The following is a 24,056-nucleotide window of genomic DNA, read 5'->3' as shown; positions in this document are numbered from 1 at the left end:
TAGCTTGGCACAGCACAGTGCAAATAAAGCTAAAATAACAGTCAAACCACTAAATGTAACCTTTAAGCTTGATCTAAGAGACTGAAGTCAGCCAGGTCACACTTCAACATGGGACAAGAGTTTTTCCTGCAAGAAGCTATTTTTGCATTTGGGAATTCCAACAATGTCATCATAACACATCCATGTGATTTGAATAATAGAAAGTATCAAGTAGCATATAAAATAAAATCAAACCAAATACTGATTTTAGCACTCATATATTTACCAGATGCATTAAACCATCTAGCATAGTTTTAAAAATATTAATACTTTTATTAATTTAATACTTCAAGAATCACTGTATTCATTTACTCTAAGAATTTAAACCCTTTAACACAAGAGCAGCAATGCAATTCCAATAAAAAAGAAGGATAGGAATGGCAGAATATACCTTTCCTTGAAAAAAGGACCAGATAAGGAGTATTGATGAATAACTGCAGAAGTTAAAGGCTTCAATCGATGCAATACAGAATTCAAGTATGCACAAAGAACCAAATCTCCTAAGAATGCTTTTTTATTTTCATGCCGTCTGCTGATGTTTTTCCCTAGAGCTTGAAGTATGATTCTTTGCATCACTGTTTCATAAATCAATGCCTCTGAACTTTCTCAGAAAGGAAGTCTGACTCGCCCCAGTGACAAACCATATCCAGTTGTTATTTCTGCAAAGCGTTATACCCTGTACAGAGGTGCCTACTTGCAGGGAGGGAGGGTACACAGTACCCAGCTATCAACTTCCATCCAGAAAATCTCTCTGGGCTGTCAAGTCTTTACATGTTTTTATCCATGTTCACATACAGAGGGTGATAGATTAATACCCCACACCTACATTTTTTCCTACAGCTATGAATTTTGTACAAAACAACTAAACATACAGAAAACAGTTATGGGCAAATTAGGTGTCTATAAAATCACATGTAGATGTGATTTATATCTAGTCTTTTGTTGTAAAACCTCCTATGATAGGAACATATTTGTTTGTAAACATGAAATGTTTTTTTCATTTCTTCTAGTGCACAGATACATCTTAATGTCTTGGTGAAATCTAATGCAACAGTAAAATAAATGTAACAAAACAAAGTGGGTATTATGGATTTTTTAAAATATAAATTATTTATATATTTACTAATTTTGTTAAATAAGGTTTCATGCATTATTGTCAACACTACTGCTCAATTTTCCAGAGCTTTTTGGTGTAGTATTTTAGCACATTTTCATTACATTATTTTTACTTGTTCTATCACTTGAAAGTCTTTATCAGCTACAATTTGCCTTAGGCATGATTTAATAATTTTAAAACCATTACTTGTACGTAAATGATCCAAAAGTTTGCTGTCCATTATTTTAATAAAATAAACATTTTAACAGCCTCAGGGATACTAATTATGATCCAATGATGAAGGGAATTATTTTTTCCATTAGTAAAACTATTGGTATTAATCCTTTTCCTAAAACACACTTTCAGTTATGTCCTTGAATAAAAATGGCAACTTTGTCAAAAAATTGGACAAACAATTCTAGTCTGATGAAAATACTTAAGATATAGAAACAAAATTATTCATACAGTTAAATGGACAGTATTTGTAACATACTACTTGAGACAGAATTTTTAATACGGTGGTGACCACATATGAGAAGAGTGTGACCCTTTCCTAAGAGGCTGAAAATTCAACTTCCAGCTTTCCTATTTCTGCAATGTAAAATACTTACACGGGGGAAAAGAAACATTTATTATAATCTATGTATTCTAACATCTTAAACAAAACACTAAAATTTTCTACACAAATTAGTTTTAAATTTTGCAAAACAATGATTCATTATGAAGTAACATACACTAGCTCAAAAACAAACAAAAGCAAATTTCAAGTAAGAAAGTAGAAATACTCAATATTTACAATCATATTTCTTACACTCTTACAGATTGCCTAAATAATTGCTCAAGCTGTCTTTCTCTTGTTAGCAGGTTACATCCTCAGAAAACCACTCTCTTCTGACTGATCAGAAGGAAGCACCTATTAGACAAAATTTGAATTTTTATTTTACAGTTTATAACTCACCTGCTTGGGAAGGCGGAAGAGAGAATTTTTGTAAAATATATCTTTAGCCTGACTCCATGTTCCATCAATGATAATCATAACAGATGGACTAGAAGACATCACTGCAACTTCTTCCAAATTGGTTGCTTCAGCTCCAGGATACAAAATTAGAGTACTGGGATTTCTGCACACAGTTGCTAATTCAGGATACCTTCAATGCATAGAAACACAAAATTAAATTAAAAAATGAAAGTTTTCACTATATACACGTACTTTCAAATACTAGCTCCCACTCATCTCCACCAAATTTTACTTAAAATGTCCCTTTCTCATCTATCACTTTCTCCTTCCAACACCTCTGAAGTTGTTGGTTTTTCCCAGCTTCCAAGTGGAGGCATTCAAAACACAACCACAAAAGTGACCAATGAAAGCTGAATAAAGCAATATATCTTTTGCTTAACTACTACTCTAATGTGTATTGGAGCCAAAGACATTTGAATTCTTTACCAAAATTTAATACATGCGTTCTAGAAAACTTTTTTTCAAACACCTGGCATAAAATTACTGCAATTATCCTATTTTTAACCTTCTATATATAGAGAACAATTCATAGTCCACACCTACAGGACACTTTTGAAAATGTTTTCATTTCCATTGGTTTGGGGTTTCTTTAACTTATACTAACTGGGTACAGTTATAATTCCCATACTTTTACACTCTCTTCTTCCTTCCTGTTGGTGTCTACATTTGTCAGTGGTACCACAGGAGTAACAACTGCCTATTAAGTGTACAGTTAATGTACATGGTAACTCCTGAAGTTTTTGCAGTACACCACTGTCTTAGCCTATAAAAACCTGTGGAAGACATTGTCATTTAAATGACAATGTCTTCCACAGGTCGCAAAAGCCAAGCCTAAACTAGTCTGGCCTGAACACTCCAGGGATGGGGCAGCCACAGCTTCTGTAAGCAACCTGTTTCCATGCCTCACTCCATAAGGGCAAAGAATTTATTCCTAGTATCTAATCTAAATCTACTACTCTCTTCCAGTTTAAAACCATTCCCTTTTTTCTAGACTTTGCAAAAGTCCCTCTCCAGCTTTCTTGAAATCCCCTTTAGGTACCAAAAGGCTTCCATAAGTTCTCCTTTGGAGCCTTCTCTTCTCCAGACTGAACAATTCTAACTCTCAGCCTTTCCCATAAGAGATGTGTTCAGCCCTCTGACCATCTTCATGACTTTCCTCTGAACTCATTCCAACATGTCAATGGTCCATATCTTTTCTGTGTTAAGGGCTCAGAGCTGGACACAGTACTCCAGATGGGGTCTCATCAGAATGGAGTAGACAAGCAGACTGGTTGGGGAGAACCCAAGAAAAGGCTAGTGTTGTAATAAAGACTGCATTACTTGTCTGGAACTCATTTCTCAGTCTTCAGTCTCACTTCAATCAAAAAGCATGAAGAAATATAAAGCAAGGGTTGACTGTCCAAAGCATGTGACATGAAATAAGAAATTAATTCTGCATAATACCTCAGTGGTTATAAGGTGTAAACTGATTTGGTAGGATGCGAAGAGCTATATGCAGTTACAATACCATGTGAAGTGGAAAGAGAAGCCAGCATATCTTAGGTGTATTGGAATGGATTAACAACAGCCAGCACATCAAGTGGGCTCTTCACGATACCTATCCACTAGGTGCAAGTTCACTGTCAGCTGGAGCTTTTAAGTCCCAGGAAAGAGGCACCTGCACCACTTCTCCAAAAATCAAGCAATAATGTGTATTTGTAGGGGGAAGCAGTGGTAGGACTGGGGAGGACTAGGGAAGAAAGAAATGGCTCATAATGGATTTTGAGGTGATAAATATTTGATGTACTCAAATCTGTACTCCGTTATCACTCTCTGAGGAGGCACGTGAAAAAAACAATTTTAAGAATGTTAAATTCAGACAGGATTGAAGTGCAAGACATTGAGATCCTGAGATTAAGACTCAAATGGAACCATACAGGATGCATATGTAATGAATGTGGAATGGAATTCAGTGTACCAAAAAGTCTGGAGATAGTATTCCACTATCTGACCACCCTCACTGCCAGCCATCCTCCCTCCAGCAAACAGTCCAGACTGATTCAACACTGTGTTTAATTCCTGTCAACATCATTTACAGCACAGAACAAACACACAAACAAACAAAGCCAAAACATGATGATCTGTCTTCCCAAAATGAACAGGAAAATAATTGTAAATAGAAACTGGAAATCTGTAAAATAAGCCTGTAGCAAACAGTAGTACATGGAAACTTTTCTGCCCACTATTTATCAAACCTTACGTACCCTATAGTAATTCGGTATCATTTTAATTTAACCAACAATCTTGTTACATAAAATCAAAAGCAAGGGGCCGTCACATTACATGGTATCTAGTACACAAGGTTTAAAACTGGTCATTATTTTCACATTTGCCTTAAGAACCCAAGTCTTCAAAGAGCAAACTATCCTAATTCTGACACAGAAGAGATTTTAAATGCTCTTAGAGGATTAAAAAAAAATTGATTTATTAAAACTATTAAAAATCCGTATTGATTATCAAGTTCTAAGTTCATATTACAGATACCACAACTGATGTTTTAGTTGACAATTTCGTTGGAAACACTGGTTTTCAATGCATACTTATCCAAGGATCATATAATTATCACAAAATCATAGAATGGCTCAGCAAGCCATTGGAAGGGACCTGAAACATCATTCCATTCCAAGCTCCTTGCCACAAGCTGGGACACCTCCCACTAGATAAGGCTGCTCAGAACCCCATCCAACCTGGTCTTGAACATATCAAGACAGCTTCTCTGGGTAAACTGTCCCAATGCCTCACCACCCCCAAAGCAAACAATTTCTTCTTAATATTTAATTTAACCTACTTTCTTTCAGAATGAATCCATTCCCCCTTGCTCTGTCACTAAATGCCTTTGTAAATAGTCTTTCTCCATCTACTGGTAGGCTCCCTTCCTGTACTAGAAGGCTGCAATTAGCTCATGTCCTTTCCAGGATAAACAGTTACAACTCTCCTAGTCTTTCTTCTTCCTAGTCCTTTCATCACTTAAGTTCCCACCAAGTGTTACTTCCATGACTTCCCCAACACTGGACACTTAAGATTTGTCTGAACAGTTTAACCATCTTGTCTAGAGTGTGCTTTTTCTAAACGTTTGGACCAGATGATCCTTGAAGCCCCCTTCCATGTTGGTATTCTGTAATTCTATAGTATATATGTAATGAATATTGACAGCCAATGATGGCCCTTGGCTGCTCTTATCCTTAAAACAGAATGATTTCAAGTAATTGAAGGAATATCCTCTATACAGACTATGCTGAAGAAAAATTGTTCACTATGACATTTCCAATACTTTTATTGGCACTTTGCAGTACTTGCAGACTTTCAGACTTCAGAAAATGTTGGAATTCCCAAGAAAAAGCAATTTGCATCATTTACAGTTGTAGTAATTTACCTCAATCCAGCGAAGATCTTTATTGCAAGAATGAAAAGAAAAATCAATCTGAATATAATAATTTTCTCTTTCTATAAATACACCAATACAAATTTTTTATCTGCTTGACATGGCCTGCAGCTAACATAAAGCTCAAACAGATAACACAATTTAAAAGTTATGTTGTAAGATACAACTGTGGCCTTGAGCTCCATAAGAGAAATACCTACAATACTTGCTTCTTTTATAAATCAGCCTTAGTTTTGGAATGCAGTAGGTATTGTAGGCTTTTATAATCCATTTAGCACAACAACAATCTCTGCTAAGCAGAACTATTCAGATATTTAATTCGTGTCTGAATATCCAACCACTTTGTCACACAAGATTTATACATTCTTATGATTGCACTTAAGCAGCCTTTCATTATTTCTGGGATGCATGCTCTCGAAATGTGTAATTTAAACATAATCCCATATTTCTACCATATACATTTTCATAACACATCTACTCAGTTGCTCCCACACTCTCTAGATGGTTTTAATTCAACATGCATCCAGTGTGAAAGGCAAACATTCAAATTTTTAAAATGTAACACTGACATTTAGTAGCAAACAATACTACTAATAAAGAATAGATGCTAATATATTTTCTGTAGAAAACCATCAGGTTAATGAGGACTTCTCAGTTTTTCTTATCATTTTTACTATCTCAGCTTAGTTACAGGCAGGTGCCTCTGCCTCTCTCAGTACTCCTGTGCTTGGATGAGTGTGGACTGTCATAATTCCTACAAGGTAGTCATTACCATCAGGTAATAAAATGCATTAAAAAAGTAACTACCCTCTGTCCTTCCTTTCAGAAAGAGGCCCTTAGGATCAGGACTGAAGCATAAGAGATATCCAGCGAGGGTGCCTCTGTTTTATGTATTTTTTTATCATTTATCTACTTTCTTTGTATGTAAAGCGTAATCTTTAAGAACAGAAACACAAGGATCATCATAGAACTGTTTACATTGGAAAGGACTTCAAACACAATCAAGTCCAACTGGACACTTTACACTGCCAAGTCCTCCACTAAACCGTATCTCCAAACTCCCTATGTACAAGCCTTTTAAATACTTCCCGGGATGCTGACTCAACCACTTTCCTGGGCAGCGTCTTCCACTGCCTGACAGTCCTTTTGATGAGAGAATTTTCCAATCTAAACCTCTAACTGAAGCACATCTTGAGAGCCATTTCTTTTTGTTCTGTCTGTTGCTTGTTGGTTCAGAGAAGAATCCAACAACCACCTCACTACAACCTCTTTTCAGTTAGTTGTAGAGAATGGGAAGGTCTTCCCATATGTGACATACGTTGTGTTGGGTTCCTGTAAAGGTTTTGGTAGTAAGTAAACTTCAAGAGTTGTTGTGCGTTCCCTGTGAATGTACCCAGAAAGGCACTGCAGCCAGTGAAGAGCACACACTGAGGGAGAGAGAAAGTGTGAGGAGGAGGGAGTAGCAAGAAAGGAACTGCTCTGGGCTTACTGCAAAGCTGAAGTCTATAGTACTCAAAGAAAAAATAGCCAGAGAGAATGTTATCTAATTTATATTGAGAGATCTGAAATTTGTTATGGTAAAGTACAGTTTCAGATGGAAATTAGTAGATATTCAGTTAACCAGCACTAATTACTTTCACACACAAAATGATAAAAGCTGTGATGATTTCTGTCTGCATATAGTCATTCTTGACTGAGGTAAGGGGCATAGATGCATGAATTTAGCTTGAGAGCATAATGACACCAAAGCACACAAAAAGCTCACAAAAAAAGTTAACTGAGTAAAGAGCCACAATCAGTAAACAGTTTTACATTATTTGGTAAGTGGCAAAACTCAATTAGTTGATAGCTGATATAGTAAGAATTTCTCTTTGTGAACAAGCACTAGGAAGTGTCATATCTATTGTATATAATTACCTCAAACTGCTTTACAGAAAATCAAGAGAAATAAGTTGCATTTTATTACTTTTAAAGTGAAGCTACAAATTTTCCCAAGTGGTCCATTTAATTTCTGATCTAAACTATTGAACTGCAGGAGGGCTGGCAAATATACTGAGATTTCATAGAATCATAGAACCGTAACATCATAGAATATGCTGAATTGCAAGGGACCCACAAGGATCATTGATTCAATTCCCACCACTACTCAGGACACCCCAAGAGTCACACCATGTGCCTGAGAGTATTGACCAAATGCTTATTGAACTCAGACAGGCTTGGCACTGTGACCACTTCCCTTGGGAGCCTGTTTCAGTGCCCAACTGCCCTCAGGGTGAAAAATCTTATCCTGATATTTAACCTAAATATCCCCTAGCACAACTTCAGGCCATTCCCCTGGGTTCCTTTGCTGGTCACAAGAAAGATGAGATCAGAGTCTGCCCCTCCTCTTTCCCTCACAAGAAGTTGTAACTGCAATGAGGTCTCCCCTCAGTCTCCTTCAGGCTGAACAGACCAAGTGACCTCAGACACTCCTCACACAGCTACCCCTCAGGCCCTTCACCACCTTCATTACTCTCCTTTGGACACACAGCTCGCTCAATGTCCTCTATATTGCGGTGACCAAAACTGCACACAATATCCAAAGTGAGGCTGCCCCAGAGCAGAGCAGATCAGGACAAACCCCTCCCTTGAACAGCTGGTGCTCCTGTGCCTGATGCCCCCCAGGACATGCTTGGGCACTGCTGGCTCACTATTGACCAGAACCCCCAGATCCCTTTCCACAACACTGCTTTATAGCATCTCATTCTCCAGTCTACACACACAGGCAGAGTTGCCCCATCCCAGGTGCAGAACCAGCACTTTGTGTGGTTTGATTTCAGAGAGCAGTGCAGATAAATTTGTAATTGCTCCCACACTATCCTAAGTAACAGGGTGGGGGGTGCAGAAATATTTGCATCTGGTGTCTTGTAAGTGTTCCTTCATTAGAATCTATAATTTTATCACAGCATCCAGAATCACCAAAGTATGAATATTTGCAAGGAGGGAAGGCCTGAGGATTAGATTACTTTTCCAGAAAAATAAAATAAAGTCAAAATCACCCCATCCAAATATAAACAAAATATAAAATGAAACTTAAACACTATAGTGACAAGGTTGTTATAAAAGTCTGGTACCAAAATAATTCAAATTTTTGACATGCTAGATATTAGATACAGTTGTTATCTCTGGTCAATATATGCCCAGAATTACTTCTGAGTGGAACAGTATTATTATACAAAAACAATTGCCTAGAAAATTTTATTAGTAGCCTAAAAAGAGTATTAATCCAATAAATTGTATTTTATTTATACATAAGAGACAATAGTTGTTTTCTGCCCTAACATTTCCATAGTGAATAGCAAATATACTGCTCAAATATACTGCAGTTGTACAAGTCTATGAACAATTCAGGGAAAATACATTAGCACTTTTTTGCCCATCCTGCTACATTACATTGTTTTGAAGTTCTCTATCTTTGTAGAAAGCATTTTAATAGACATCCTTCAAATGTAAAGGCTTTTGTAATTACAGTTTCAGAAAACCATACTGTACAGTGTATATCCAGCTATATAAATTATACCTTAACCCTGTATTCAGGAATAAGTAATTACTTTACTGAATTGAGACAACAGATGCCTCGCTACCCCTCTGTTTTCCCCCACACTTTTGTATATTTCTGCTCTTGCTCACCATGTCATGTGTATCAACATTAACATTCAATTTTTATTGAAGGAAAAGAAAACAGCAAATATTAACAACATACAAAAGTTCCTCTAAGGATTCAACTCATTTTGAGAATTAATTTCCTTTTTAAGTATTCACAATTTCTATTTGCGTTATTGAAAATATATGCAATAAAGCTTCACTGGTATTTGTACCAAGACCTGGTTTCTAAGATTTAGCTTCATCTAATGAAGATTAAAGATGCTATATGGGAAAGCAGTATTTTCCAACATCTCAGAATATTAGGAAAAAACAATTTAAAATTTCTGAGAACTATGCTTTCTTATGATTAATTTAAGAGGAAGAAGAAAGTGAATATATTTTTTAAAGAGTTTCTCACATTGAGGCTGCTTTCTCAATTTCCCACACATGAGAAAAAACTATTAGTTTTACTTCAGTGACACTAAGTGGTTAGTCAGATAAAGCAAATCAAAAAAGAACAAAACAGAATAGTACTAGGAAAGAACGGAACTGGAAACAGATAGGAGTATGAAAGTAGCCATCTGAACATTCCAAAAGTGCAGAACAGAGACTATAACCTGAAGGAAGAATATCAAGTGCTTCTGACTATCTTTGGAAATCAGAAGCTTATATCAAAGGTGAGTGTGCACACTTGAAATAAAAATTAGGAACACTGTTGGCTATTTAAAAAAACACTGAAAGATATATTCCTATGATTTACAGAGAACCACAAAATGCACAGGCAATCCTGCTCACCTGTCTTCGTTAAAACGTCGACCAACCAAAATTTTGCATTTATCTGGAGGGAGACAAGCTGCTAGCAAAGGTACCGTTCTTAACACTCGACTTTCCTGTAAAAAGAATAAAATCAAGAAAGGCTTCTATGAATTGCTGATGTTTTCATTTTCTATCAAATTCTGTTGACTACAGACAGAGAAAAAATTTTAGCAGGTAACAGGACAAAAAATCTTCAGGGAAAAAAACCCCAATCTTGATGCTTCAAATTATATTATTTTGATTAACAATACTGAACTCAGTCTCAACTAATCTATGATCACCATCATAAATTTGAACTAGGCTATCAGTATAACAAACAGTAACAAAACTTCAGAGAAAATAACTGAATAATAAACAGTGGGGGAAAAAAAGCATTTGCATTAACAAAATAGTATCAGAATTGGTAGAAAACTAGGGTAGGGCTCAATTTCCACAAATAAATGCTTTGGGGTTCTGTCCTAAGTAACATACATCACTCAGGTTTTGAAAAGTACATAATGGTCTACATCCACTTCCAATCACTTCAAGAATAATCAAAGGCAAAAGTAAGACAAAAAGGGTTTTCTACACCTAGCTATGCCACTGACCTCTGTATAATAATAACAGCAGGCATGAAAAAAGGAAAAATTACAAAATTATTCTATTTGCTTATATATATATATAAGCAAATACACACCTATTGCAAAGAAAGAAATAAATCAGACTGAGCAAATAATTCCATCACCTTTGCACTAGTCCTGATGGTGGACTTCTATAATTTTAGTTTTTAAATTAGTGTGATGGTGAGCAATGGTGCCGTAACACTGATCTGTAACCAAGTATTTACACCTTGACATGGAATGCTGTATTATCGTTGGATTCCTCCACAAATAAAAATCTAAATAATTCATGTAGCTATTATGCAAAACGGAAGTTTGGCAGTAGAATTTCTCACATGTGATCCGCTGTTCTACAACAAGTGATTCTTCTCCCTTTCACAACACCTGATACATGCACGGGTGTAACTGGCAGCTTGGTCTCTGGATAGTGTGAATGTGAAGACATTAGTCACATTAATCAGAAACAGGAAATGTTTTTCCTGACTTTCTACATTACTATTCCCTCAATAAGAGTCTCAATAGCACCCTTTGACCAGACTTGAAGGCTTAATCCAATCCAAAGCCAACAATGAAGCACATGGGGGATGACAGTTAAGACTGACATGCAGAAGAGGAAAAGATATTCTCTCCCTGGTTAGTTTAATGGATTATTTTTGAAACAGACTGTTAAGAGTGTATCTGTAATGCAATACCAGACTGAAGGATCAGATACAGTCATCTGCCTTCAAGACTGATTGTGTTTTGAGTGTGAGCAGCAAAGGGAACTTACCTTTTGTCATGTATGCCTCTGCAGTTATGCAATCAAAAGCACCACCTGTGACCACTTCCAAAGATCACTGTATGATGTTCTTAGCTTCCAACAATTTAATAGGACTTATCTCTGATAAGCCAAGGGCTCTCATATAGTTGGATAGGTACCATAGTGGTTTTCCAATTATAGTTTATTTTATGAATTATCATTATGCAACATAGAGTCACAGAAAACTAGTTTCCCATTGTAACAGACAGCTATTCTGATTGGTAAATAATAAAAGATTGTAGATAGCCTTCAAGACAGACACAGGAATGCTGTAAATATCCAGAATAATCTGTAGACTTTTTCTAATACTCTCCACCATGAACAGGGAATTCAAAACAATTAAAATGCCAATTCAATATCTCTGGCATATTTTTAAACTTCTTTTTCCCAGCAAGTGATTCAGTGTATATTTAGGTACTTTTAAATTAGGAAGTAACATAGAGGAGTATTTATATTATACACGGTCCATTAAAAATCAGCTTTCCCATTTAGGGCCCAAACATGTCATGGCTTCTGTTTTATTTCCCTGCAAGAGAAGACTTTCTTTTAAATTGGAGTTGTGTTCAGTTTAAATTCCTTCAGGAAATGACTCTTTGCATGTTTACTGAATGGCTGTGTAATGTCAAGCAAACAGCTGCACCATGAGAGTACAGTTTTCTGAATTCCACAGTCTCATTTGCAGACCCATCATCTACCCAAATCTGTGTAACTGTGGTACAATTTCTAAACACCTTATGATCCACCTCCATAGGCCGCTGTCAACCAAAGAGAAAAACATCAAGGTACAGCCTCCTGTTGGTAAACCAAAACATACTGTTCTGAAGCTGAACTGTAGTTTTTCACTGGAGAAATTGGTAAGGTCATCATTAAGATGAATAGCTTAATTCACATTTTTAACAGAACACTATCATCAATAAAAGACCACTGCTGTAGTCAAAATACATTTCTCCACGGATCAACTCATAGCACCTCTGTGAGACACGGTGTTCAGAGATTCACAGAATACGCTGAGTTGGAAGGGACCCATGAGGATCATCAAGTCCAGCTCCTGGCCTGGTACAAAATACCCCACATGTCACACCCATGAGCCTTTATTTTATGTAATGTTACTTAATAATAATGTTATTTCATTCTTACAATTTGTACAAAGGCAAGTAGATTTCAATACCAGTAGGACTGTAGAGCTGAGAAGTCTTGCATGCATAGAATTACATAAATAAGGTATGATTTCAGAAGATACAATAATTCAAAAGAACTGAACAACAAGTATAACAACTCAGATGAACTGGCATTCAGTAATGAAGTTTAAAAGAAAAAAACATTATATGATTGCCCTGGTTTTGGCTGAGATATAATTAATTTTTTCCCAGTAGCTGATACAATGCTGTGTTCCGAATCCAGGATGAGAATAATGTTGATAGCAACAACGAAACTATCAGTACATTAAGTAGTGTTTACCTAAACCAAGGACTTCTCAAGGATCTCACGCTCTGCTAGTGAGGAACTGCACAAGAAATCTTGCAATAGCATGTCCAGGTCAGACGGCTCAAACCAGTTAAACATGGTTATTTCAGACACAGAATATCATGCCCAGTATTTAAACTGGGGATGGTCAGGACCTGCCAATTGCTGCTCAGCGATGGGCTAGGCACCAGCAGGAGGTGAGCGCTGTATTATGCATCAGTTGCTATAATTATCATTAATAGTAGCAGTAGTAGTACTACTACTCCTGTATTTCACTTTGTTTAATTTATTAAACTGTTCTTATCTCTCTCACAGAAAGTTTTACATTTTCTCCCTCTGCTTCTCATCCCCGTCCCATCTGGCAGAGGGGCAAGTACTGTGGTACTGCATGGTACTCAGCTGATGTCTAGGGTCGAAGCATGACAATGAGCTAACAGCACAGCTCTTTCCTCCTGCCTACCATTTGCTGCATTAGGATTAGAGCTCAAGTCCCATAGTGACAACAGCCTTACTCACCTCTGCCGGATGCTGAATTATATACAAGCAGGTGGAGACCTTTAGCGGATGAACAGGCAGGAAAGGACACAAACACACCTTCTGAGGACGGCTACATGGCAAAAGGGAGTGAGAAATTAAAAATAATCAGCAGTTTGTGAAAGAAGATATAACTACATTGCACAACTACACATTGCATTTCCTAAGAACCTCACCTATCAACATTGTATTAAACCTCATGTAATTTTATGTTTGAAAATCCTTTCACTTCTAAAAATAAAGAGGCATGGCTTTTATCGAAACGGCATTTGGAGAACAGTGTTCAGATACTTCCTGTGGTTTGGTTAGAGTTACAGCACTCTAAAAATTCTTCTGTCATCTTAAAGATGAGCAGCTTACTAGTATCCATACCCTTATTAGACAAGTCTGTTACTGCTTTCCTAACAAGTTAGTTTCAACAATATGATGACCTATAATAGAACATACAATATTTACAATTTATATTATATTTATAATGATTTATTAGAACACAACATTTTAGAAGTGTACACACATGAAAACCCAGACATGCCATATTTTAATTTTTTATAATTCCATCTATGCAGAAATATGTAGCAGACATATAGAATGAAAACAGAAAAATCCTTATCAGGAACATCTTATCTAAGTCAGAAAAAAAAAAAATTAGAATTCTTTAGTGTACTGTTTCAAGTTGTTGAAATGACTAGCTGAAGAACAGTATCTAAAGAAAGTAACATGCTTACTATGAAACTGATCTGCTGAATGATCAAGAATAAACTGAAGCAAAGAAGTAAGCTTGAGGTTTTCAATTTCAGAAAAATGGAACTATCACTGCAAAAAAACACACTTTCACATGCACATCCATGGACAGATGTCACTATAGCTCTTTGCACAGATTATTCGACTACTCAGGAAAATGAAGAATTTTTTACCAGTGAAACTACTGCATGTAATCATCAATTAAAATCACACCATCTCTGCAAACAAAACTCTATATGCTTAAAACATACAAAGTCAGTATTTTCAGCAGTAAGAGGGACTTGGAGCAGAATTTCACCTGCACCCTTCTCATAACCTTTACTGTTAACGGTTTATACATTGACCACAAAGGAGAGACAGTAAGCAATGAATCACTGCAGCAGATCTAATTCAAAGAAGTGAATTCTGAAGACAGGTTCATATTAAATTAATGATGACAGAGAATGAATTTGCTTGCTCACAAGAGCATGCTCCCAGACAGGTGGACTAAGTAATGTTACAGTGATCCACACCAGTACAAGTGTTCCCCATTCAAACATTAGTATTTAATAGTAAATGGCAGCATTATAAAAAGGCAGCAAGAACTGATAAGCTCCTCTTTATCAGTTGACAGGCTGTGCTAATTTAAAGCCTGTACTTCAAGCCCCAACTCCTGAGGCACAGAGGCTATTCCCTTCTCACAGGATATGGTTAAAAGTTACCCAACACCAGTCACAATACAATGTGAGGATGGGGGGAATGATAATGCAAAACAAGGAATTGATACTTCTCAAATTAGGCAGCAGAAAAACTAATGTTAAATATTTAGACTAAAAGTCTCAGAGACAATAAATCAGCTTAATGACAAACTAGAAATTAATCTGATACACTCTTCTGGTGTACTGTTCCAGTAGACTGCCGCCTGTTTTTCCTTCTAGTACTAGCATTTTGCTGTTGCTAATGGCAGATTCTGGTGTATTAATGGCCAGGCTTAAGGCCTAAAATTAAGCACTCAGTAACCTGACTATTCAGTAGGCTACCCAAGGGACCTTTATCACGAATGAACTGAAAACAACATCAGTTCCAGGTCTGATGGGTTGTTCTCCAGTGCAATCCCTTTACCTTTTTCCCAAATGTTCTCAGATGTGAGCAATTTAAACAGAAATCTCTGTTTTGATACCAAGCTAGAAAGAGGCAAATACTGTGGAGGCTGTTTTTTGCCTGTGCCCTGATTGTTAAGTGAAAGTTCATCCTCTTTTTGATCATCAGGTTCATCAGAAACTCAGGTGTGTGTACAAAGTGTGACTCCTTGGTTTCTCCCCAATAGCTGGTTCATTCCAACAGTTGGTTTTGCTTACAAGATAAGTTGTTAAAGGTCTCTCTCATGGCATTTTCTGCTGAAGGGAGATGAAGGCATGAAAATCTACTAAAGCAAGCTGTTCCAGGAAGTTAGCTGTTGAATTCAATCCCATGAGCTACATTGTTCATTACCTCTCATAAGCACACAAAAGAACTTCCCAGTGATTTCTGACCTCAGAGTGTTTAATTATAACAAATTTCACTAGACATAACTTACTTTTGAGTCTCTCTTTGGTATAGGCTTTTTGTATTTTCCACACTGGTTTGGATTTTTCACAGATAGTTTAAGCTTTGTTAATCTCACAAAAAAAAAAAAAAAAAAAAAAAAAAAAAAAAAAAAAAAGGAAATTACCAGGAAAGTGTTTTCAAATAGCTGCAAAATAAATTCTGCGTATAATTTGATCTGTAGGGAGCAGAGCACAGACTATGACAAATAAAGAATTTCCCAATATAATTTAATTACTTACATATGCATATACATCACTTAACTTTAAACACCCAATTAGGTACCTAATTATGTTGAATACATACTTTTACAACCCCATCTTGAGGGCACAAGACTTACTTCTGTAATTCTACTTTGGAACCTAACACTTATCTGTGAGACAAAAAACCCCTAACATTTTTCCTTCATGAAACCAACATTACCAGTCCACCTCTGTGGGACAAGAAGCACTACAGAACAAACCAAGCTCTGTTCCACCCCCTTCTGCCTCTGCTAGGAGAAAGGCTACCTAGGCAGAAAAGGTATTTAGTCTTTTTCTTTTGTTTAAAGATTCTGTTTTACTCTTGCCCTACATACACAGCTGATGTTACAGAAAAGAAGCAACACCAGGAACTTACTTTAATACTGAACATCATCTTTTTCTCATTTCTGGAAATCAAAGTAGCAATCAACTCTAGGCAGGAGCAGCAGTGTTCAGAATATTAAGGAAAAGGTTTGTGGGTTGGGATTAGGATTTTAAAGAGGATAATCTTTGTTGTATTATTCTCCTGTATGCAATTTCAGTACAGCTCAAAGCCACCCAGTGGAGTCTAACCTGTTTTTCAATATAGCTTTTCTAGTCTAAAAAATTATGATTTAGTGACCTATCCCAATGGCATGACTAAAAGAAAAAAATCACCATTCCACACCTTGCAAAAATGTTCCATATGAAAAAGCCATGTACATGTACTGACTTCATAGCTTTCTTACCATTATTTATATCTCAATTAATGATACTCAGAATAACATTAAGTCTATCTTCCCAGCAGAACTAAATCTGGACAGGTGATTGTGGTATCAGGTTTAGTGTGGTTACTAGTTTCTATGCAGAGATACTCCAAAAGTAAATATGCCATAGTCTGGAAAACAGTGAGCTAATTCTGGAATTTTTTCCAAGTTTCTATATTATTTTACTGCAACTTGCTTCAGAACTTTACCTTGCTACATGTACAAAGGCTTCTTCTGAAAACAAGCATCATTCTGTGAATTCAAGTGGGTGTACTCATACACCCATACTCAGAAAACTACAGGTAAGTTATTCCAGGATTTGAACCCAAAGTAAGCAAAAACTAACCAAGTTGCAGTTTTACGCTCAGCATTTGTAGACATTTGTATGGAAACCTACAGAGGTAAAGCATGCCAAGCACATGTTTAGAAACAATGCTTCCAATATTAAAATAAGGAAGAAGCTGATGTTATTAACTACTAGCAGTTGCAGCAACATATTCACGTTCCAACACATATTGCCAGGGTCAGGCCCCAGACTGTATTTTCAAAAAAACACACCTGCCAAAACAGAAATGGCTGCTTCAAGTAAATTAGATTTCTCTACTGTTTTAGTCAAAACACCAAGGGTTTCAAGGTCAAGACCCACCTGAGAAATCTGAAGAAAAGCCACAAAGTTACTATATGTTTGTTTTATACTAACGCTATAATGTATGCTTTTTATACTGACACAAGTCCATTACTCCCATGTATTAAAACAACATTCCGGAGTTTTACAAAGCTGGGGGGGGAGGGTGTGAAGTTTAAAAGAAGAAGCCCATTTATTTTTTTAAATTTGAAAACTAATGATATTTTTGCTGCTTTTATGTTAGAGGACAAACAAAAACTAAAAATTTATTAAAGAAAACATTTTGCATTCTCCACCTTAACCACTACACCTGTAAAGGGAACATAAAAGAAAGACTAGATTATACACAAATAAGTAGATCTCATATATTGATCTTATACATAGATATGTATAAACGTATGCATTTAGGAAGAAACAATCCTAACCCAACATTTAGAAGAAAAACACAGTTTGAAGTCAATATGACAGAACATTCAATAGTACAAACTTTCAATAAATAATCCCGTGAAAACAGCAGTTAAATGCCAGGCAGTTTTCAAAAATGCAGATCAGTTGTAAAATGTTAGCAATAATTAAACACAGAACAATTTTACGACATTACACAAACCTCTGGTGTGCACTCTGAGTGCCAGAGAAGAAAGATCAAAAATACCTGGAGTAATTTCTCATGTCATCAACATTGCCTGGGTTTCTTCTAGGTTTATTTTGGACATTCTTTACGCAAGCAAAATTTCAAGCCTTATTTTTTATGAGGTTTCCTGAGAAAAATCAGGCACAGAACATTACCTTGACTTTATTGTATTTCAACTTCCATTTCTTCCTCCCATCTTTTTCAAAAAATTTAGAAAGTCACTGGTCATGCATAAAAATGTGAAATTAAATCCTTTCAAACTTCATTAGGAGTCAATAGCCACATAAAACATAGTATCAGAAACACAGGTGGAGGGAGTATCAAGAATAATAATAGAGCACTTCCTTTTCCACTTGATAATCTATACAACACCAGCTTCCTGGCAAAGAAAAAGAGAAAAAGAAATTTTAAAAAATAAAAAAGGCATATTGCCAAAGTTTTGCTTCCCAAAAGAAGTTATAAATAAATAAAACAGGTGTATGGGTTGGTTTTGTTTCAGCATTTTAGTTTTTTAATGGTGCGACCAGTGAATTTAATGGAACATACTTCTGTTCCCAGAGTAAAAGCATACACTTAAATGTGTAAGCACAGGAAAAATATCTAATACAAATCACAGTGAGTCTTTTGTTCAAAAAAAGGATTACACACAATAATGGAAAAAATTTGTTCCTATGTTACCCAACAATATGAATCATCTATTTTGCAAACAAATTGCCTTCAGGTGTAAAAAGGTAACTATTTAAAGAAAATTTAGTTATCCTGCACAAAAGCTTTTGTAACCTTTTCAATATAATAAAGACAGCAACTTTAAGCAACCGAACACAGAAATAAACTAACTCAGCTGATCTTGTTCTAATTTATATTAAAAGCTCTCCCACTGCTCTCATGCTATTATGAGAGAGCTATGGAGTCCTTTGGCGTTTCTCCATTTTGCAGATCATTTTCCAATGCACATCAAATGTTCACTGTACTAAAGAGCTTGAGGCCCCTGAGTGTGAATGTGTCAGGACTTCACATAATACCATACCACTATCAGCTTCCTACTTTTACTGCTTCAGAGTACCAGCCAGAAAAAAAAAGCATCCTCCTAGAAACACTCATTTAGTACCAATGGATCAACAGCAGAATGGCCTGAGTTAGAAAAGATTTTTGAGATTATCTCATTCCAACTGCCCAGACATACTCTGGGACACCTTTCAGGATCAGGCTGCTCAGAGCCCTGTTCTGGCCTTGAATGCTTCCAGAGATGGGTCATCCACAGCTCCTCTGGAACAGCTGTTCCAGTGATTCGCTACCCTCACAGCAAAGAATCTATTCCTAAGATTTAATTTAAACCTAATTTTGTCACTTTTAACTTATAGATCTTGCTCCTTTTACACTTTAAACCTGTAATGTATTCTGCTATGGGTTCCAAAATTTTTCTATCTTGTTCCAGGAAAAGCCACTGCAGTACTAAATATTAAATTTATTAAAATATGCCAGATTAAATTTAGCATTTTATACCAGAAGACATTTAAGGCAGTATCACAAACTTCCAAACCAATAAGACCATAAAATTGACCAGTTATACAGAGGTTACTATTGTATTCAATGAGTTCATTTCCAGAGCACTTTCCTCATAGTTGTACAGTTGACAAAACATAGCATCTGTTCTTCTTGCCACAAGCAACTATCAACACAATGAACTTGGTCACAGTATAAAGAGGCATTCAAAATGCAATGCAGCATTTTAAACAAAAACTGCGTTTGAACTGACCTAGAATCCCACTGGAACTAACATGGTCAAGGGATACAGCAATGGGAAAAGACAATGGGATGGCGTCAGAGATACTTCAGAGAAGAGGTACAGAAAGAAGTTCAGAGGGGGGACAGGGAGACAGAGTCATCTCCCTGCCTCTCAACAAAGCACACAGTACTAATGAGCAGCTAGAAGATCACAGAACTATTTCCCAGCACTTAGATTTCTTGCAGATTTCTCAGATTCCATGTAGGAGTTGGTACTCTTAGCAGTTCTCCTGCTCCTACATGGTATAGTGAGAAGATACATCCCTTGCCCTTCTTTCTGTTTTCCACTCTAACCACAGCCACGGGCGCAAAACACTAATTTTCCATCACAGTCAATCAATTTGAAAACTTTGCTTTCTTGTAAATTTGAAACAGTCTTGGGCCTCTGCCCAGAGAAGTGGACTTCAGAAAACCTGAACAAAGAATAAAGTAGTTAATTCAAGGCATCAAGGAATACCAGCAGAGAATAAGGGCAAAAAGAAACACTTATATGTTGTGTTGTGTTGAATTGTTCTGTTTCCCTCTCAGTTGTAGGTGGTTGGTTCTGTTTTCCCCCCTTTTAGTTTATATGGTTCAGGGCTGGCTCACTCTGCCCTCCTCCTCCCTGCCTGTCACCCCTGCTCCTCCCAAGTCCCAGTGTATCCTCCCTTAAACTCCTCTCTGGTGCCCTGCCTGTCACTCAGCGCTCCCTCCCCTCCCTCTAGAAAGTTCTAGCTGGAGCGTCGAGTGATTGGCTCTGGGACCAGGGCCCCGCCCTTTAAGTATTCCTATTGGTTTTCCCCTTATGTCATTCCCTCAGATACCACTCCTTTCTTTCTCCCTATTGGTCTTGACATTGTCTCCACCCATGTTTTCGGCGTCCTTTATAACCTGGTGTAAGTCATGGGTCTCTGGCTTCGGCTGTAGGATTTTCCAGCCATTAAAAGTTTCTATGATCCTCAGTTGGAGTCCCTCTCTTTTCTACTGCTGGGTTGCTGCTGCGAGTCCCGTCCATTACAGGGAGCTGTGCCCGCTATAATGTGGGGCAGGTCTCCCTAGGCGCCCTCCAGGGTAACCGAGCCCAGGAGAGTGCTCCCTGCTGCGAGCAGCGTGCTGAGTGCTTGCCGGGCGGCTGAGAGGGTCGAGCCCTCTCCTGAACTCTCACTGCTTCACCTATTTACATCTGTTTCATGAACAGTTATGTTACATTGCATAAAGGGCAGGGGGAGAAATTCACAGCAATAAAAAACCATCCATTGACCCATTTGCTTTGAGTATGATTTACTGATACAAATCGCTATTTAAAGAAAAAAAAGAAAAAAAAAATGAAGCAATAGATCATTATCCAGCTCCTACACTCAGCATGAGAATATAAAGCTCAGTGACATAAGTGTTGAAAACAAGAGCAAAGACTATATGTGGTTTCATTTTAACATTTCTTTTCAGAACAACCCGATGTATTTCAGGGATTATGTCCTACGCTCTTACTGGGGGGAAAAAAATCAACAAATCTATCTCAAAAACAGCTAAGTTTTTAGCAGCTGACACCCAGCTACTAGAAACAGGATTTACATCACCAGCTCATTTCTTCTTCAGCACTGAACAACGATCAGCTTGTAATGATTTTCAGTCAAAGTTCAACTGGTCTGGATTGGAACAACTATTGCAATTTATTTGAAAAGCTCTACTTACAAATTGTAAGATTTTATTTCCTTAGATTAAAGACTAAAATGGTACTAAAAAGGCAACTTTCCAGAAAACAGAGACAGAAGCAATCAATTAGTTCATGACAAGCTCTGAGTTCTCATTAAAGAAAACCTTCTTGCTTTTTTGAAAATTACATCAGTTAGTGCATTCTTCAAATATTAAGCAGATATACATACTATTAGATACGTACATTTCTCTTTAGAAAATGTGTTTTTGTAAAAAAAGTCTAAAATTCATGAAGAAAAGTGTCTTTCCTTCCAAGTGTCTGGTAGCTTATGTATCATTTCAAACTTCTCTCCTATTTTGCATTACCATAATTTTCACAGTGGTTTTCAACATGAATAGTACAAGAGATTTTATCCTCATCATCAGTAGTATTAGTAGCAGTACATATTGAAGATAGTATCTAGAGAACTACCAGTTATAGGTGAAGTGGCTTTTATGGAGAAGTTTTTAACACTACAGTGACATGCGATTATACTGAAAGAATTTTAAGTTAAGTTGGACATTTCCATTAGACTTTGACACTACAACGGGAATCAACAGGTTCCCCAACAAAATTAGTAGATTCTTTAGTACAGTATGTGTATGAACCCTGTAAGAGTATGCTAGCCTTAATAAGCAATCTTTTGCATATTTTTATGCTGAAAGTATACAGACAAAAATCAATACATTTCAAAAATGTGGACAAAGGCAGCATGAACCTTATTAAAGGCTTTTAAATTGTGCTGTGTTCTCATGTGTCCATTTCCCAAGGCGAATAACCTTTCTGCCTGACCAATTAAATCATAAATAAATGACTAACAAGTTAGTTTGGGGATTTTACTTTTCAGCCTGGTAAGTTCACGGCAGTTTTACAAGCCTAATCAAAACATTTCCAATACAACAAGTACATTCTAGTGCTTTAGAAGACAAAAGGTGCAAAGAAGAAAAGAACAAAATATCCACAGTGTGTCATTTTCTGAAATTTTAACAAGAAGCAGACTTTGGCAGGCAGCTTTCTTTGCAAATAACTTAAATTAACAAATCAATAGGAGAACATTGTTTCAACAGCTTCACTGATTACATTAAAGTTGGTTGTGGTCTCCACTGAAACTAATAGGAGTAAATAAACAAAATAGTACTTAGCTTATGCAGCACTGCAGTCATTACAGAAAGGCCAGGAAAGCCAAAAACTAATGAGCCTGAGATTGTTGGCATTTTCATCCATCTTGGCTCTACAGTCTGGCAAAATACCTGGCATCCTGACAAGCTTGATGCCAGACAGCAGAGCTTTAAATGTGTTAGAGAAGATGAAGCAGTAATGGCACTTAATGGCATTGAGACATTAAGAAGTTAAACTCAAGTCTTACATTGCCATCTTATAATTCCCAATCTCTTTCACAAGCTCAGATGCTACCACAAGAAAAGACAAAGCAGAAAGATTGTGTAACCAAAACAAACATCTCATGAAAAACTCCTGAATTTCCCAGGGAAGAGAGGCACCAACCAATCAAAGCAAGAAAGAAGAAAAAATTTTTAAAAGAAAAAAAGAAAACATTTCCAACAATACAGCACTATCATCTTGGGTTTGGTAGGCTTGCATGCGTGCCCAAAGAGCCTCTCCACACATGACTCTCAGAAACTGTGGCTGACTCTCCCTCTTCTTCTCAGTCTGGTAGCCTGGTGTGAGGGAACACAGGTTCTTTAGCACCCCATGCATAATAAAGGTTCATAATTAAAACTGCAGTGAGACAGGGAAACTGAGATCACTGTTAACAAGAGCCACTGACAGTACATTCCAGGTGCAGTGAAGGGTTCAAACAGCAATGAAAGCTGTGTGAATGCAATCTACAAATCTCAAGTTAAATTTACCTAAAATCTTCCTGCACTGTTGTTTTGCTATTTCTTGTTCATTGATCAAAAAAGGATGGTTACAACTTTTCAGTAAGGATAACATTGCAAAAATGTATACAGGCAAGAACAAAAACTTATAACTATATTTCTAAGTTCCAGCTCATGGGTTTTTTTCAGTTTTAAGTTTGAATTACGTGAATGACAGTATGTTCAAAACACATTGACCAAGTATCAATAAAACAGCCCTTTCTATCTCCACAAAAGGAATAGGTCATTTCACATTTAAAATTTAGGTCTCTCATGCAACTTCATCTTATCTAATATAGCATTTTAAACACAGAACCTACTGAAATGTATACTTTATCTTTTAATAATGAAACGAAGACTGTGTCCTAGTTGAAACAAGCAGATGAAAAAAGAGAATTAAATTAAAAGCTCACTTCAGCACCAAATGAAGTCAAGGGAATTCTGTCATTGATTTTTAATGAAAGCAGGATCAGTGCCCACATATATTTCAGAAGTTAAAAGAGCTAATTCTTATGTCTCTCAATCCACACAACAATGCTATATCCTGTCACTAAAAGCTAAGAATTTAACCTTTATTCCTTTAAAAAACTTTCAAAAACCCTATTAATGAAGGTAGTGTTATAATTTATTATGGTAAAACCAAGTACACAACAGTATTCCCTTCCTAAATTATATTTAGCATTAACATGAAAGTAGATAGCATCTATCAGACAAAATTCCTTCAAAGAATACATATTCCTGTTAAAAGAAAGATTCTGCAGTTC

The 24,056-nt window shown here is 36.6% G+C and overlaps 1 protein-coding gene across 1 annotated transcript in view; it reads right to left on the bottom strand.

Moving 5' to 3' along the window:
- Positions 1-24,056, bottom strand: part of DTWD2 (DTW domain containing 2) — a 62,791-nt gene that overhangs the window by 24,555 nt on the left and 14,180 nt on the right. The window contains exons 2-4 of the mRNA XM_030237462.2: positions 13,393-13,483; positions 9,994-10,088; positions 2,094-2,283 (exon numbers count right to left, since the gene is read on the bottom strand). Of these exons, the coding sequence (XP_030093322.2) occupies positions 2,094-2,283; positions 9,994-10,088; positions 13,393-13,483 (376 nt within the window). The remainder of the gene's footprint in view (positions 1-2,093; positions 2,284-9,993; positions 10,089-13,392; positions 13,484-24,056) is intronic.

This window comes from Serinus canaria, chromosome Z (assembly GCF_022539315.1).
Source record: "Serinus canaria isolate serCan28SL12 chromosome Z, serCan2020, whole genome shotgun sequence".
Lineage (NCBI taxonomy): Eukaryota > Metazoa > Chordata > Aves > Passeriformes > Fringillidae > Serinus > Serinus canaria.
The sequence above is the reverse complement of the archived record's forward strand: the minus strand, read 5'-3'. Positions and strand labels throughout refer to the sequence as shown.